This window comes from Camelus bactrianus, chromosome 10 (genome assembly GCF_048773025.1).
Source record: "Camelus bactrianus isolate YW-2024 breed Bactrian camel chromosome 10, ASM4877302v1, whole genome shotgun sequence".
NCBI classification, from domain to species: Eukaryota; Metazoa; Chordata; class Mammalia; order Artiodactyla; family Camelidae; genus Camelus; species Camelus bactrianus.
This window is the reverse complement of record NC_133548.1, coordinates 10,848,503-10,867,071: the sequence shown is the minus strand read 5'-3', so window position 1 is coordinate 10,867,071 and position 18,569 is coordinate 10,848,503. Positions and strand designations below refer to the sequence as shown.

Here is an 18,569-nt window from a genome sequence, read left to right as displayed (position 1 = left end):
GTTATTTCCTCTGTCTCTTTTTAGCACGTTAACCTGGATTTCTCCTGATTTATATAAAACTGTCTAATGATATTGACTAATTGACTGATAATATGAGCTAGTATTTATTAAATATTACAATATACCAAGCACTAGGCTAAGCCCTTTTTCATGCATACTCTCACTTAATTGTTGCATCAATTCTGAGGTAGATAGAAGTATTATTCTCATTTTTACACATGAGAAAAATGGAGTTTGTAAATAACTTACCTAAGGCCACATACTTGCAAAATGGCAGAGATGAGGTTAATAATTACGGGTCTGATGACTTAAGAATACTTAACAAATACTCTTAACCAGTCTTTGCAAACTCACTTTCCAATGTGTCAAAGCTATTATTACGGAGGTCAAGTTTTCTACCAAAGTAAGAAAATGTCTTCTATTTCTTTGGCTCAGATGGTGATAAATTATCATAATATAACCTCATTAGAAGGAAAGGCAACTGTTTTAGAAGAAGTATGCCCCTTTTTAGATTATAATGCTGTATATTCCTGACCTACCTTAAGAATCTCCACCCTGAATGCTGGACTAACATTTTTTTCAATATTTTCCTCCTACAGACACAAACTCTTACTGCCATGCTCCAGGTTAATCAGTCTTTGTCATGGTGAAGTTTCTACTAAAAGGAGCATTTATAATCTCAAGCTATGCAATACTATTCATTCTAGAAACTAATAATGGCCAAACTGTTTTCCCACAACCAATTGGAAACTGGTTAAAGGAATATTTGAAAAGGAAAAAAAAAAAAAAAAAAAAAGCCTGGTCAGCACAAATTGTTGTGCATGACATGAAAGTCTGAACAGGTGACCCAGCTCACAGCTTCACCGTAACCATTATACCAGGGTCAGAAAAATCAATGCGCATGAGAAAGCAAACAATCCCTTTCCACAGCTTTCCTCATGGCATCTTTAATCTCCGTATTCCTCAGACTGTAGATGATGGGATTCACCATCGGGATCACCAGAGCATAGAATATGGACACCACCTTGTCCTGGTCCAGGGAGTAGCTGGAACTAGGTCGCATGTACACAAAGAGACCCGAACCGTAGAAGAGGGTCACAGCAGTCAGGTGAGAGGCACAGGTACTGAAGGCCTTGGTCCTACCTTTAGCTGAGCTGATACTCAGCACAGCAGCAACAATGTAACCATAGGAGATGAGGATCACAAGGACAGACGCCACCCCAACAGCAACACCCACGAGGAAGTTCACCACCTGGCTGGTGAAGGTATCAGAGCATGACAGAACCAGGACCGGAGGAAGGTCACAGAAGAAGTGGTTGATCGTGTTGGGCCCACAGAAATCATGCTGATAGACGGAGTAGGTTTCTACCAAAGCACTGAGGAATCCACCTGCATAGGCCCCAGCCACCATCTTCAAACAAAGTGAATGGGATATGAGGGCTGCGTAGAACTGGGTTGCAGATTGCAGCATACCGGTCGTATGCCATGGCTGCCAAAAGAAAGCATTCTGTCAACCCCATTGCACAGAAGACAAAGTACTGTGTGGCACAGCCAACAAAGGAAATGGTTTTCTGCGCTGTGATGATGTCAGAGAGCATCTTGGGTGTTGTGGAGGACACATAGCAGATATCCAGGAAGGACAGGTTACTGAGGAAGAAGTACATGGGCGTGTGCAGGTGGGAGTCCATCCTGATGAGGGCGATGAGGCTCAGGTTCCAGGCTAGTGTCAGGAGGTAAATCCCCAGAAGTAAAACAAAAAGGAACATCTTCATTTGAGAATGATCTGAAAATCCCAGGAGGATGAATTTTGTCACAATTGTATTGTTCCTGCCTTCAGCCGTAGACTTGCTTCCTGCATAAGGGGAAGAAGCAATCCTGTGATCAGTTAGACTTTGTTATTAAATGAGTGGGTATTTCCTAGAAGATCATACAGTTAACACCAAATTTAGCCACCTGCTAGGCAAGGTCTTCTTGGAGGAAGACAACCTGCGATAATCTCTTGGCACTATAAAACCGTATGCTATATAACTTGTTGACTAGAAGAGAATTAGTCTGATAGAACAGAGAATGACTAGAAGCCAGTAATCCGAATTTTGCCCACAGCTCCACTCCTAACTCCCTGGGAGCTGTGGAGAAGTCATTTCACTTCGTGGGATTCTCATTTCCCCAACTGAAAAATAGGAGGGTTGAATCAGATGAGTCTCAAGGCTCCTTGGACTTGGGTCTCTTATGGCTTTTTAGACATCCAGGCTTGAAAATGTAAGCTCAAGTTAACAATAAAGTTAGGAATGTCTTATCTTTTATATATCTTTGGTATAAGAATACAAAAAAGGGGCTAGTTTTTTTTAAGGAGCTAAATACAACGGGGTATAATATTTTACATATTCCATTTTGAGGGAGAAAATTCAACCCATAATAAAAACAGCCTATTCTTTTAGGTAGTAAAACTAAAGAGGGAAAATATATGTTTTTATTTATATTTTTATATATATATATATATATATATATATATATATACGTATAATACACATATACATACATGCTTAGAATTTTTCTAATTATATAGTAAGTTTTTATATAAGTCACTGCATAAAATGCATTAAAAGATTAAAATTTGGACTAACCATGTTCATTATAATTCACTATAGTCAAGATATGGAAACAACTTAATGTCCATTGATGGATGAATGGATAAAGAAAATTTGAAATAGATAGATGGTAGATGGATAGATAGATAAATAGTGGAATATTATTCACCGTGATAAAGAAGAAAACCTTGTCTTTTGCAACAATATGGATGAACACAAAAGACACTATGCAAAGTGAAATAAGCCAGACACAGAAGAACAAATTCCACATGATCTCACTTATACGTGGAATCTTAAGAAGTCAAACTTACAAAAGCCGAGAGTAGAATGGTGGTTGCCAGGAGCTCGGATGAGGTGGGGAAGAGGAAGGGAGATGCTGGTTAAAGGGTGCAAAGTTCCAGTTATTCAGGATAAATAAGTTCTGGAGATCTACTGAACATCATGGTGACAATAGTTAACATTACTGTATACTTGAAAGTTTTCTAAGAAGATAGATCTTAAATCTTCTCAATACACACACACACACACACACACACACACACACACACACACACACACACGTAACTATGTAGAGGTGATAGATAAGTTATTTACCTCGATTGTGATTTTTCACAACATATGCATATATATAAAAAACAACAAATTGTACATCTTAAACATATGCCATTTCTATATGTTAAAGATCTGTCTATAAAGTTGTTCAAATAAATAGTGCTCCTAGCTTTGTGTTTTCTAAACATTTTAAATCTCCCCACAATCAGTCACTGATGGATCAGCCAAAACCAAGAAGAGCCAAGACAACTCTCCACTATGACATCAATCTATTAATCCCACCAAAGAGGAAATTGGATGAGTTTGGTGTTTCTCATCTTAACGAAATCTTCCCTACCAGAATGTAAGCTACTCAAAGGCAGGCGGGGTGTTTTATCTGTCCTGTTTATTTATCTATCCTGAGTCCCTAGAAGAGTGTCTGTGATGTTGGCACAGTAAATATTTGTTTAATGAATGAATTTTCTTCACTGCTTATCCACAGAACTTAGCAGAGTGTTTGGCTTATAGTGAGTGCTCAATGCTAATTATATACTATGTAATATGTAATATAATCACAAGCACTTATTAGGGTTTATTGAGTACCAGGCACTGTTCTAAGGACTTGATTAATATTAACTCATTTAATCCTCTCTGGAGGTGGGTAGAGGTACTCTGCCCCTTTCACAGATAAAATATGGGAAAGGCTGTACATTTATAATTGTCATTTGTTGGATGAATGATGTGGAAGGAAAGAAGGCAAATTTACTGAATTATTTCATGCAGAAGTGTCCTGAGTTCTGATGCTAAAGAAGAATTATTGGTTGCTTTGCTCCAACAACATCTTTGGAAATTTTAATTCATCTGTGTTTCCCGCTGCTCTATGTCTGGTTTCTGGTTCCATCAAATTTTTTTGTATACTTTGGCCTCACACAAATAGTAATGTCTGCTTCTAGACCCCCTTTATTACCAAGTCTCAAATGGCCTTTGAGAGTTCATTATTGTAATGGGGAGGGGTAGCCATGCTCTCCCTCCATGTGGCTGCCTTGTCGCGCACTCCTGGGTCCAAAGGAAAAGCCCAGCAGTCATTACAGACAAACATTTTTCTGAGCGCTGATTGTTCTCTGGGGTGATGGGGAACAGGGCCAGCCACCCACGCCAGAGTCTTATTTACAGCCCTCTGCCTTATTCTCCGTGAGCCTTCCCAGATCTAGGTCCAGGAAGACTTCCTTTTGTGTGGATGGGCAGCCTTCCACTGTAAGAGACCCTTCGCTGGCAGTAAACCACACACAAACAGGCCTAAGTTTATACTAAAATATGGTGTTTAAAAACATGAATTTCCAACTGAGAGAGTTGGGTTTGAATTCTAGCTCTGTCATTTTGTTCATATAAACATGTACCGAGTTTTTAAATCTCTTACCTATCGATTTCCTCACTTGTGAAGCCGGTGTAATAATACTTATCTCAAACAGGTTGTCGTGATCCTGAAATGAGACATAAATAAGAAAGCCTTAGCATAGAGCCTAGTGAAAAAAACCACTCAATGAACGTTAACTAACAACATCATTCACTGTCTCTAGGGTCATGAACAAGAGCTCTTTCCTTTCTATCTGACTTTTTACTGTGACTCATTTTCATTGTAATGAAAACAGTTCCTTCCTTGACTCTTTAATGTGGTGGGTGCTGTGCCCAGCATTGCCAAGACCTGGATGTGTCTCTACAGATGAGTCAGTAGCATCTCCCCACCCCTGCTGGGCTTCACTCTCTAAAGACCCCCCTCAACTCTGAAAGTCTGAAATTTTGAGACCATGATTTCCTGGTTTTTGAAACTTTTTCTATGGAAATAAAGTTTACACAGAAGGAGTTAATCTGTTTCATGGCGATCAAGTTAGCAATCTTCAGTCTGAAAATAAAAATTAACTGACAGAAATATCTTCTATATGAAGGAACATAATTACTGAGATTCTTGACACACATGGTAATAGGTGAATTCGGAGGAAGAAATTTAGCAATGGAGATGGCTGAAAGAAGAAAGTAAATGACTCCCAAAATAGACTGCAAAGGAGAGAAGGCAAGAAGTTCTTACCAAGAGAAGCATTCTTCCCCAGGCTTGGGGATAAACTGGTCCAGGAGATCCTGAGGCTGGGAGAGTCAAGCCCAACTAACTTTGAACGAGTTTTGATACTGAGTTAAGATCTGGGATAACTTAGAAAATAACCCCTTCATTATGCTCTATACATTTTGAGGGGATTAGAGAAGGCTGATAGAATGGTAATAGATGTCATCTGTCGTGCCAACTCTGATTATAGTGATAACGATTATCTACAAAGTCATACTGAGAAGCTCAAGAATAAAAAGCAAATTATAAATTAGCAATGTCTGCATTGGACAGGAAAATGTAGAGTGAGGACACTCAATGCATCTGTCAACTTATTCTATAAAAATAGTTACCTTATTTTTAACTCTCCTGGATATAACCATAAATGTTTCATAGCCTTACTTTAAAATATCAAATTTCAAATATGATTAAGTTTAAGAATTTAACGCCATTCAAGTGAACATCAAAAAGTACAAAAGCAAATAAACTCCATATAAAATTACAAATATTTAAGAGACATTTCTCTGAACTTCCACCCAAAATTTATCTCACTACGATTCTATGCATCTTAGAGTTTGTTTGCTGACAACTTCTCCTAAAATATGATTTGCTTTCATGTTTGTTTAACATTTTAGCATACCTGTTTTATTAAGGTTACTTTAATTGCTTCAAGGCAAAGCCTAGAGAAAAACCCAGAGGTATTTGGAATTAAAACACAATCTTGATTCTCAAATTAGAGTTTGAAAATTATCTCAGTTTGTATTCCTTCCAAGGGCGATGAGTAAAAACATTAACCTTACACAGATTCAAAGTCTTTTCACCAAACATTCCAAAATAAGGTATAAGATTAAAGTACATTTAGAGGTTTTAGAGATCCTTTAAATATACGTATTTGCAAGAGAGAAGTCCTAAGATAGAAGTTGTAGAAACTAAGTTCCAATTCCCAACCTACAGTGGTAGATTAGGCTCTTGACCTCTCTGGACCTCAGTTTTTCATTCTGAAACAAAAAAAGCTAAAGTAGAAGACCTTAATCACCCAAATAACATGGTTACAACTCAGATAACTGTATTTTTAAAAAAACATTATTTTCACAGACGCCTACTAGGTTAGACCCCCTATGGAATGTTGCTGCCACCTGGTGGAAGTATGCCTAAATTGTAGGGTCAGTTTTAAAAGATGACTGAGGACTAAAATCCACATGAGAACTCAGCTTTTGATCTTCCTCAAACACATTACATGCCCATCACACTCTTAGCACTGTAACAAGAGCTCCTCAAGAACCTGAACTCAATACTATTATGCAGTTCAATTCTGGGAAAGAAAGCAGAGGAGAGAACAGAAACCGGGGCGATGGGCAACTTACCAACCATATTGTAAATAGTGAATAATGCTAATAAACATATTTTGATAAGGATGATGCAATTGAGAACAGGTAAGCTGCAAGTTCACATTCATAGTACCATTTTAAACAAATCAGATTTTTTTTACTTCTCAAAAAGAAGCATCATGACATAAGGAAGGAGAGTCTAGAAGAACGGGCATCATAGGTTTAAAAAAATTGGTAATGTTAACTCACGTCATAGGTTTGAATCCTGTCTATTTTCATCTGTGTGGCTTTGTGAACTTCAGCTGATCTCATATAAGGTCTTCCTTCATCTGTGAGATGCTCCAAAACTATATCAGTATCGTCAGGTTATGTGAGGATCAGATGATATACAACATCTATGAAAACCATTATATAAGAACTAGTTACATGGGACAGGTTAAAATTTTGATTTTTAAATTCCCATTATTCTCAGAAGAAACACTTTCAGCTATAATATTCTTGTACCGATTTATTAGAAATGCATAGTAATCTATATTATTATTGTTCCCAGTTAACTATATATGTTTTCATTAAATATCAGCTAATTATATGTTTTATTTAAAATGCCAACTAATTTGGACATAGTTTTTTTGTTAGTTTCCATATGATTTATTCTTGTTAACTAGGGTAAGTATATTGAATTAAAGTTTTATTTCAAACTTACAATGTTGGATATAGTTTTTAAGACTCATTTTTAGAAAATCTTGGCATAGTGATTTTTTTGTAAACAATCACCTATGTCTTTTTTTATTGTTCTGAGCTTAATATTATTGTGGACACTATTTATGAACCATGTGAACATTATACTTCTGGAAAACACTTGAATTAAAAAATAATTAGACACTCTTTGAAGACAAACTCAAAAGGAATCATTGGGAAATTATGTGTTGACTTGAAAATAAAGTTTAAATGTCCTTAACCATTGATACAATGAAAGTTGAAGCAAAAATTTTAATTAACAACCTGTTGATTGGAATGAAATCCAGCTTGCACATAAAAATATGAACCTGTGCATGACTATTACAATCAACGTCAGATTATTTTTAAAGAAAACTCTGGTCTTCCTTCAGGTATCAATTCCACCCAGGTAGCTTTTAAATCTGTGGTTACTAATGAGCTGAACCAGAACCTTTCCCTTCTAGTAAATGGATGGAATGGGAAAATACATCCACTCCAGATTTAGTTAATCTGGCAAACCAGCTTTCTCATCCTCTAGATGAGTCATCTCGAAGGAAGACTGCCAAAATTCTTAGTCTTCAACTCCAGCAGATGAAGGCTCCTAAATGAAACCAAAACCCTTCTAGGACATTGGGAGCAAATGTTGTTATAAATTTAATCTCTGTAGGTATATCCAGTCCTTTAACCAATCTTTCTAACATCCTTCCAATTCTCAATGCTGAAGCTCCAAGGAATTGCCATGCTTCTTCCCAATCCTCCCTCTTAATCAGCTTGGAAAAACTTGTCTCCAGATTGGGGATGTATCTTTTCAAGTTCTAACTGACACCAGAGCCACATTCTTGGTGCTCAACCTCACTACTATAAAGCAACCCCGAGGAAACTCTAATTCAAAAAGATACATTCACCCCAATGTTCATAGTGGCACTATTTACAATAGCCAAAACATGGAAACAACCTAAATGTCCATCAACAGATGACTGGATAAAGAAGTTCTGACTGGATAAAGAAGATAGATAGATAGATAGATAGATAGATAGATAGATAGATAGATAGAATGGAATACTACTCTGGCATGAAAAAGAATAAAATAACACCATTTGCAGCAACATGGATGGACCTGGAGATTGTCATACTAAACGAAATAAGCCAGAAAGAGAAAGAAAACAGCACATGATATCACTTGTGTGTGGAATCTTTAAAAAAATGACACAAATGAACTTATTTACAAAACAGAAACAGACTCACAGATATAGAAAACAAACATGGTTACCAAAGTGAGGAGAGGAGATGGAGAGAGGGATACATTGGCAGTTTAGGATTAACATATACAAACTACTATATATAAAATAGATAAACAACAAGGTCTTATGGCATAGCACGGGGAACAACATTCAACATCTTGTTATAGCTTATAATGGAAAAGAATACAAAAAGGAATATATGTAGATATAGATAGATACAGACATCTGAATCACTATGCTGTACAACAGAAACAAACACAACAGTCTAACTTGACTATACTTCAATATAAAAATTTAAAAATTAAAAAAATAAAGCAGCCACTGCCTTGGGGTAGTAAAACCATGAGGATCTCTAATGAACCTCAAGAGATTCCTGTCTCTGAACCTATTTCCTTTCCTTTATGCCCTTTGAGAGACACATACCTTCTTCTCCTTAGTTTATCCACCCCACCATTTATTAGGCTGAGACTCCCTAAAGAAGGATGATGCTCGAAATTCTTTCTCCCAAAAGGAGGAAATAACTGTAGAATTTAATGACAGTGATCAAAGTAACCAATCAGACAAGTTAAATGACCCTTTGACATCTTTTATTTGTTTCCATCTGGGATAGTAGCACTGATTCTGGAAACACTAATCATTTGTCTCTTTTGAATCAACTGTCATCTTCCTTATGGGCACATCTCCAATGGATGTTGGCAAAATTCACAGTGCACCTCCCATCAAGATTCAAATAGATTCTTCAAAGCCTTTTCTCAGAATTAATCAATACCCTATAAGCAAAAACGTCCTTCAAGGCATGAAGCCCATACTAGAAGATTACAAGGTTCAAGGCCTCATTATCCCTTGCACCAGCCCCTGTAACACTCATTTTACCAGTGAAAAAATTTAACAGTCAAGAGTGGAGGTTTGTCCAGGATCTCTGGGCAATAAACAACATTGCTATCGCTCAACACCCTGCTTTCCCTATTCTCTACTCATACGTTACTAACATCCATTCCCACCAGAAGCAAATTGTTTTCTCTAATTAATGTATTCTGAGCATCCTTTAGTGTCTCGATTGATGAAGCTAGCCAATAGCTTTTTGCCCTCACTTGGGAAGAAAAACAATTCACCCGTTCAGCAACGTTCTCAGGGTTTTACTGAGAGTCCTTCTCTCTCCCGTATCCTGAAGGCTGATCTAGACGCCACGAAGTTCCCTGGAGGTTCTACTTTGTTACAGTGTGTGGATGATTTGTTTCTGTGCTCTCCTTCTCAAGCCTCCTTGCAGGAAGACAGCATCCACTTGCTAACGCTTTCAGCCACAAAGGGACGTAAGATCACCAAAGTTGCAATTTGCCCAAAATTTAGGTCATCTGCTATCTCAGAAGAAGGGCTACTCTTAGATCCAGATAGACTTCATGGTGTCCTAAGTTTCCCAGAAGCAAAGACTAAGTGATAATAGCCAGGGCTATTTGGTTATTGCTGAAATTGGATGCCAAGCTTCTGTCTCGTGGCCAAACCTAAGTTTAAACAAACATAGGCAAAACTTTCTGTACATTTTAGTAAACAGTGACAACCTCAAGCCAGTTTTATGGGAAGAACAGGACAACGTGATTTTCAAGACCTTAAAGGAAAGTTTGATGAACCCAACTGCCCTTGGGCCCCCCAATTATCAAATTCCTTTTTTCCTATTTTGAATACAGAAAGGAAGGGAATGAACCTTGGGGTACTCACTTAAACACACAGGAACCACCATTGACCCACAGGGTGTCATAGCCAGCACCTGGACCCTGTGCACAGGGATATGACCATTGCCTTAGTGCCATTGTGGCCACTGCCCTCTTGGTTAACGCCGCTGAGAAAATCACCATGAGATTCCCTTACAACTGCTTGACACTGACAGATTGCCTCTTGACTCCTTGTGATGCTCTACAAGCTCCTCTGGGTACTGCTGACTCCTAGCGGCTCACTGGTGCTCTTATGTTAAAAAGGCATTTCTCTTGGTCCTTCTAAACCTCAGATCCACCCTTTTTAGAACTCATAGACTCTCACCCTTTGAGACAGTCACAGATGGCTCCACCAAAACATGGTTATTATTAACACAAGCAATTAGGCCTTTGCTATAGTGGAGTATCTCTCCTTTTATCAGTTGTAGGCTAAAAGAAGCAGGGTCCAAGTGAATTGGGCATCCTGTGACTAGCTATTCCTTCCCTGCCTGGTTAGGTAACTTTCTTCCCTTAATTGGCCATGGGTCTAGGAGCAATCTTCCACTCTTTACTGTAGCTATTTTTTAAAAGATCAAAGTTCAAAATTCTCAGTTTCAGAAATACGGTGAATCAAACTTTTTATTTTCTCCCACCATCCACAAACACGTGAATTAATGGCTTCCCTTTGGTTGGGTGTCTGGTCTCAAATTAATTTTTATTTGGATATGGCATTCTGTGAAATAAAAGTCCTACATCTTTATATTACATCATCATTCTGATCAGAATAAGTTAAGAAAAATTTTAGGGGGAAAAGCCCTGTGTCTAATGTTTCTCTCTTGGAGGAAGATAGTAGGTTTCTGTGGAAAGAGAATGGATTTATGAATTGAGGGGTATGATTGACCATAACAACACATATATGTGCAACTGAGTTCCAAAATATATGCATATATCATATATTCATATGCAGGGTTTTATGTCACGTTCTGATGGGTTCAAATATGGAACCAATCCTTTACAAGCTATAAAATTTTTAGCAATTTATCTAACTTCTCCAAATTTCAGTTTCCTCCTCTTCAAGGGGAAGTTTGGAGGATCTAGTGAGTTAACACACATGAACCGCCCAGTACAGTTTGCACATAGCTTAGCACATAGTAGGAGCATAATAAGATTGAGTTTCCAACTCTTTAACGTACTTCAAGCCAAAGAAGTTCTATGAAGGACTGGAAAGAGTAAGTGTAAACACTGTGTGTACCCATCACATGTACAAATATGTATGCAACCTTGTTTTCTCCTACTGAGTGTGTATCTCAGCCTACGTGTTCCACTGCTGTCCTGAGTTTGCTCACCATGCACAATCAGAAGAGATCTTGATTAGCCTTGTGGGATCAGAGGAGCTGGCCATTGGGATAGAGCTTAATAAGCATGGTCTTCAGAGCATTTATATGAATATGTGTTCTCCATACTACCCCAGAGATCAATTAACTACAAATCTGTGAAGTTTAGGTGATACATTCCATTCCCTTTGAAAAAAAGAAAAAAAAGACCCTCAAGGGGAAGTGTAATAAAACATCTCCAAGGAGAAAGAAGAAAACTCTCAAATTCAGCCCCAACCCCAGCTTTTAAATATTTCCAAAATCACCCCAAATGCAGATATTAGTTGATACCGGAAGAGCTTCGTAAAGATTATATCTTCTTCCTCCTCTCCCTGGATATCTTTTCCCTCTACTTTTCTGCCCACAAACACACATCCTATGTGACAAGTGGATATTTTTATCTTTGGTGAACAAACCAGCCTCAAGCTTGCTCTTGAAACTTGTTAGTGCCTTGGGGACTGGAGGCAGGTACTGAAGCATGATTATACGCCTTAAAAAGCAGAACCCCACACATGCACTAGCAAGATGACAGGCAGAACAAGAGGGAAGGCTGAGTGCAGTCACTCGTCTTTTACTTTTTGTTCCACATCCCTATTAATATTATTTTATAGAGCACCCTAGATCTAGAAACCTGTGTAGATGACGAAAAAGTTCCCTGGCTTTCAGTTTTTACCCATATGCCTCTCAGTTCTACCTGTCCTTCACCAAATTCAGCCCCAATCTTGGTTCTACCTTACTGCTCCTTTGATGGACTCTTGAACCATGGTGAGATCTTGCAACTAGGAAAAGAATCAAGAAGATGTCAAATTTCTGAAGGAATTGCTGTGTCCTTGAACATGGCCCCAATTACAAGTAAGTGATATGAAAGCAATTTGGAAGGGCTGTAATTGAGGCAGACTGTACATAGCAGATTTTCCAAATACTGCAGAGACCTCTAATGTCTGAAATCCTTCTTTTTTCTGACTGATGGCTTGAATTTTTCCATCTGAATCTTAATTCTTGGATTTAAGTCTTGGCACCTTTTGACTTCATTTGTACATTTCATTTTAATTCATTTGTGACTTTCACTTGAAATCATTTGCACATTCTGCTGATAGACGTAAAAGAGCAAGACCTTAAAGGCACTGGGCTCTTGCCCAGTGAAAGCACGAGGTACTGTGAAATCAGGAAAATCACAGAAAACCACAGTTTGGCTGAGGCTTTCCTTGTTACTATTCCATTTTTCTTGCATCCCCAACAGCAACTGTTAAGCTCAGATGAGGCATATTTGGTTATAAATTTTAACACTTTCTTGAAGCTGTGTCATAAAAGATGACTTGGTTGATAAATCAACTCTACCAGGTCCCATCAATTCTGAGTGTCTTCCAGGTGCCAGGTGTTTAATTTTACTGTGTCATTGTATCTTCACCACAGCCTTGAAGGCTAGTGTTATTCACAAAGACGCAGCTCCAGTATCTATGAATCCAGTCCCCCCAAACTCTTTCTTCAGCTCTGTAAAACAGGGCTGGTGTTGATTACACATATACCATGGGATCATAGGGATTCCAGATTCAGACCAAACTGAGCCTCCTGGAGTTTTCTGCAAGAATGATGGAGATTCCCTTCCTCTCTTAAGGGAAGAAGCACCTCTTTGTGAGCAGAGTTCAGCCATGTAAACTGCTTCACACAACCCTTACGATACCTTCCAGGTAACGTTCTGGAATTACATTCAGGGCATCCATATGTGAGAATAAAACCCTGGAGAAGCATTTCTTCTTGTTTCAACTTGCCCAGCTTCACTGTCTGCTCCTGGGGATGGGACGTTTCATTCTTAGATATGAAAATTTTCCCTTCTAGTGGCAACATTCAGAACAGACTTCCAGCTGGCACATCAAACCCCCAGATTATTAAATTTTTCAACTTTACCCCTGGATACTTTTTATAAACCTATGTGGTCCATCAGTGAACTCTTTATTTCCATAAGATAAGCACATTTAACCTATCACATGATGAGGAAGTGTTTCCCAAAAAAAAAGCTGAGTTCCATAAATAATTCTTTAAGGAATATTCACTGCTGATAGCAATCACAGTCCCAATGTATTAAGCAAATACCGCATCTCAAACCCATGAACATTTCACACATTACCTTAAGAGATCCTCAAACAACTCTGTTAAGTAGTCACTGTTATCCGCATTTTGAAAATGGAGAAATTGAGACTCAGAGCAGCTAAATGAGTTGCCCAACATCCCACCACTGGCAAGTGGCAGAGTCAAGATTAAAACCAGTCTTGTCCTAAAACCTGTCCAGAACCATAACCACTACCTGATCCCACTCCCCTTTCTGCTTGCCTGAATAGGTGCTCCAAATAACCTGAACCACGCCGCGGACCTCGGGTTCCTACCTTATTAAATAGCTGACCAGCACAGAGTGGGACGAAGGCTCCAGCAGAGCTGTTTTTGCTTAGATCCACTTTCTCATGGCTCTACGCCCGCAGCAGATTACTCCAAATTTTGCTACAGGTCCTTTTCTTTTCTTCCAGGGGAAAGAATCTTCTCCTGATTCTAGGAAGTCTACACACCTTTCACAAACAGGTACATAACCTCTGAACATAGGATAAAACTTAAAGCCATATTCGTAAGATTGGGATTGTAAGAGACCTCCTAAACCCTGCACAAATGATGGCATGGTTACAGCTAAAACAAGGTTCATGTTGTCTCACTATCCAAATTTGAGGGTTTTAATGCTGAAAAATCTGTAGCAGGCGCTATTAAGAGGGAAGGGATGAGCCCCAATTCCAAGGGCCTCTCTCTGTGCAAGTTCGGAGAAGAAAGTTAAGAAAGTCAAAGAGAACTTGACTAGCAGTGAGTAAATATGGATTGATTTATGAAAAACTGGGGATATTAAATTGAGATAGCACACCTAAATTGAGCAAGAAAAATTCAAAACAAACACAGAAAGTGTTACTTTGCAAATCGTCAAGTTACTAACTTGGGATGGTTTCTATCATATATGTAAGTTATAGAGAGTATGTGTACCATGATGCAAACACCCACACGTATACACATATACCTGCACATGAAAGGGGTACACCAAAATGTTAAGTCTTCATTTCAGGAGGTGGAACATCATAATTTCCAGTTTCAGGGTTTTTTTGTACATCAAGCAGGAACTGCATGTGATTTTTAGGCTTAATATTTCACAGTTGTCTGCTGATCAAATCATTTTACAGTTCTCACATATTGCTTTAAATTCATAAAATAACATTTTCTTTCTGAAAAATAAAGTAAAATTTGTTGGATTTACTATATTTTAAGAAGTAGATAGAATAGGCTGAAAACATAGCTTAAAAGACACTTAATTTTGTTGACTTCCCAATTTGGGGGTCAAGAACTGAAGAAGGATCAAGATATATTCCAAATGTTTACGAGTCATTCACCATGAGCCACCAAGCCCTCTGACCACACTCTTCCTAGTGCCTCCTGCAGGGACAGGACCTCAGCTTCAGAGAGCTACTGACGGCAGAGTTCTCCTCTGAGCTACGTGCACTGAAACAGTGTGGACGTGAGAGGTGATGATGGGAATCCTTACAGATGCAGATTGAGTGGAATCCAGTCCCTGATCGTCAAAGATGCTTCATATACCAAAAATTCTAAGAATTTGATTTAGGATAGTTTGTAATTTAGGTTTTAAACAATAGCAACAACAAACACTTGTAGAGTGCTTACTGTGGGCCAGGAATGTCCTAAAGGAGGTTGGGAAGATGGTAGATAATTAGGTAGGTAGGTAGGTAGATAGATAGATAGATATAGACAGACAGACAGACAGACAGATAGCTAATTGATAGAGGTGATAGATATGATAGCTAGATCCTAAGAACAAAGTGCTATTATTATCTCTAATTTCACAGGGAGTCATAGAGAGTTCAAGTGACCTTCCAAAGATCACACATCTATTAAGTGACAAAGCTGGGAATTGAATCCAGGCAGCCCAAATCCAGACTCCACATTCTTAATAAATAAGCTTTGACAGCTCAGACTGAAGACAAATTTGAAACCGCAACCACATTGGTATACTCAGGTCTAATATTCGACAATGAAGGCATTTCTATGCAGATCGGGCCTAATCCTATAGATTAAGAATATTCGAAATGCCTGACTGATTATTTCACAGCTACCTGACTGAACCCGGTCTCTGCTGGTTTCTCCATTCCAATACGGAAACTTGAAATAAAATTAGACACATAATTATTTCAGGGCATAATGTGACTCACCTGGGACACACAAAACTGTCTGAATAATAACTTTCACTGCAGACTTACTATGTGCCAGTCACCTTATACACTTTGCCTTATTTAATTCTTAAAACTTAAAAAGTGAATAGGTGTTGTCACCCTTTTTAAAGATAAGGAGATTGAACCCTAGAGATGTTAGATATCTCATCCAAAGTGACACAGCTACTAAAGGGTGGAGACAGGAGTTGACCACAGGGAGTCTGAATCCAAAGTTTAAGCTCAGATCAACCACACCATCCTGCGTTTAGAAAGCAAATATTTAAGACATTTACCTTCTGAGAGGAAGAGAGAATCTTTGCATAAAGGTGTAACCCTCCATAACACACTGCCCTCCCTCCCACGCATTTAGTAATTATTTCTTGACATCACCTGTACTGTGGGTTATCATTATTATGCCAGGTCTGCATCTTGTCCTTGTGGTCCACGGGAAACATGCCCACCACTAAAGCCTGGAACAGCTCGTCAGTGACCATGTTCATCCTCCTGGGATTTGCAGACCACCCGGAACTCCAGGCCCCTCTCTTTGTGCTCTTCCTGGGTGTCTATCTCGTGACCTTGACCTGGAACCTGGCCCTCATCTTTCTGATCAGAGGTGACATCCGTCTACACACACCAATGTACTTCTTCCTCAGCAACCTGTCCTTCATCGACATTTGCTACTCTTCCGCCGTGGCTCCCAAGATGTTCACCGACTTCTTCCGGGAACAGAAGACCATATCATTCTTCGGCTGTGCTGCTCAGTTTTTTTTCTTTGTCGGCATGGGTCTAACTGAATGCTTCCTCCTGACTGCTATGGCATACGACCGATACGCAGCCATCTCCAGCCCCCTGCTCTACACTGCGGTCATGTCCCAGGGCCTCTGTACACGCATGGTGGTTGGGGCCTATGTTGGTGGCTTCCTGAGCTCCCTGGTCCAGGCCAGCTCCATATTTCAGCTCCACTTCTGTGGACCCAATGTCATCAACCATTTCTTCTGTGACCTCCCACCAGTCCTGGCACTTTCTTGCTCTGACACTTTCCTCAGTCAGGTGGTGAGTTTCCTCGTGGTGGTCTCCGTTGGGGGCACGTCTTTCCTCATCCTCCTCATCTCCTACAGTTACATAGTGGCTGCCGTCTTGAAGATCCGCTCAGTGGAAGGCCGAAGGAAAGCCTTCAACACGTGTGCCTCACACCTGATGGTGGTGACTCTCTTGTTTGGGACGGCCCTTTTCATGTACCTAAGACCCAGCTCCAGCTACTCGCTTGGCAGAGACAAGGTGGTCTCTGTGTTCTATTCACTGGTGATCCCCATGCTGAACCCGCTCATTTACAGTTTGAGGAACAAAGAGATCAAAGATGCCCTGTGGAAGGTGTTGGAGAAAAAGAAAGTGTTTTCCTAGCTCGTGATTGAAAACATATTTCTCCAAACTCCTGGAGGCTTCAATGAACCAAGGCATTTACCTCCACCTCTGGCTTAGGTAAGTGATACGTTCTGCGTGCATTTTGAAAATGGAGGCTCCTCCTGCCGGATTCTCTCACCATTCCTCACGGTCATCTGTCTACTGATCCCACCATGGATAGTCGAAAGCAGGGAGAGATTACTTCAGAAAAAAACTTCGCAGGATAACATTCTCACAACTGGCATTACAACCACCACCTTTTATTGGGTGCTTAATATGTACCAGGCACAAAAGTTATTTAAGTAAATACTGACTGCAGTGCTATGATGCACGTAGCACTATCCCTATGTTCCAGATGAGGAAACAAGGTCCCAGCAAGGAAAACTGACTTGCCTGGGGTCATGCAGGAAGCAAGGGGCAGAGCTCCCATTCAGACCCAGGTCTTCCTGACTCCAGAGCCCATGCTCTGCCCAAATGCTGCTTTCCATACTCAACAATAAACAGGCCTGAAGTTGTCCAGGTGCAAAGAGCTTATTACTAGCATATGGAAGAATTCAAAAAGATGCACTGTGTGCAGCTGAGGTAAATTGCAAACCCAGATGCCTACTCCGTTAAGCGTCCGAGCTGTCCCTGTTGGCCTCCCATGATGGCTACTGGATAATGTGTTAAACAAATACTGAAGGACATTACCCTTTGCCTCCATGTCTACCTCACCCCTGGAGGGACCTGGAAAACTTGAGTCCAACGGTATCACAGCAATACTGTTCTCTTCCCAGTCTCTGTCACCTGAACTGCCTACTTTTTTTTACCTCCCTGATTTCAACCATGCCATTCCTTTACTCCAGTTCACATCTCTGAGTGCCTTTTGATCATCACACTCTGAGTTCCTCTTGCTCTCTTCTATTTGAACCTATTGCTCCTTGTTTCTTTACCTGAATGGATTATCCCTTGCCGCCCCACATTAAATATTATTTGTCCTTATCTCAGGGAGGAATATCCCAGGCTGCCATTACTCCTTCATGGAGGGCACTTATAGTGGAGTTGTCCAGGACAACCATTTCTGCTGATAAAGCCCTCTCTCATTCCTTTGTAGCTATGTTCTCTTCCTTCTGTTAGACATCGGATATGGACTTGACTTTACTTCATTGTTCATATAAATGAATTAACTATTTCTTTCATATCTGGAAGAGCATAAACGATGCACAGTGGAGAAAAGATCTCTGTCTCAGGTCTCTTGGGTTCTTCAGTCTCCTAAATTTATTCCCATTCAAGTCAAGCAAACTTAAAATGACCCATACAAATAATACCCAATGGGATTACCCAATGGGTAACTTTTTCTGAAATTCCTTTGCTGATTACC

The 18,569-nt window shown here is 39.5% G+C and overlaps 2 protein-coding genes across 2 annotated transcripts; one reads left to right on the top strand and one right to left on the bottom strand.

Moving 5' to 3' along the window:
- Window positions 1–883: 883 nt before the first annotated feature.
- OR5A2 (olfactory receptor family 5 subfamily A member 2) lies at window positions 884–13,279 on the bottom strand. The gene is given in 5 exon segments (XM_010956346.3): window positions 884–1,448; window positions 1,450–1,852; window positions 4,537–4,600; window positions 12,296–12,337; window positions 13,235–13,279. Coding segments are annotated over 5 exon segments (1,119 nt in total).
- A 2,982-nt stretch (window positions 13,280–16,261) lies between these two features.
- Window positions 16,262–17,209, top strand: OR5A1 (olfactory receptor family 5 subfamily A member 1). Its single transcript, XM_010956347.2, has one exon. The coding sequence runs from the start codon at window positions 16,262–16,264 to the stop codon at window positions 17,207–17,209; it is 948 nt and encodes a 315-aa protein (XP_010954649.1).
- The last annotated feature ends 1,360 nt before the right edge of the window (window positions 17,210–18,569 follow it).

Excerpts from the sequence above, each read along its gene's own strand:
- OR5A1 (XM_010956347.2), top strand. The coding sequence starts at position 16,262 with ATGCCCACCACTAAAGCCTGGAACAGCTCGTCAGTGACCATGTTCATC.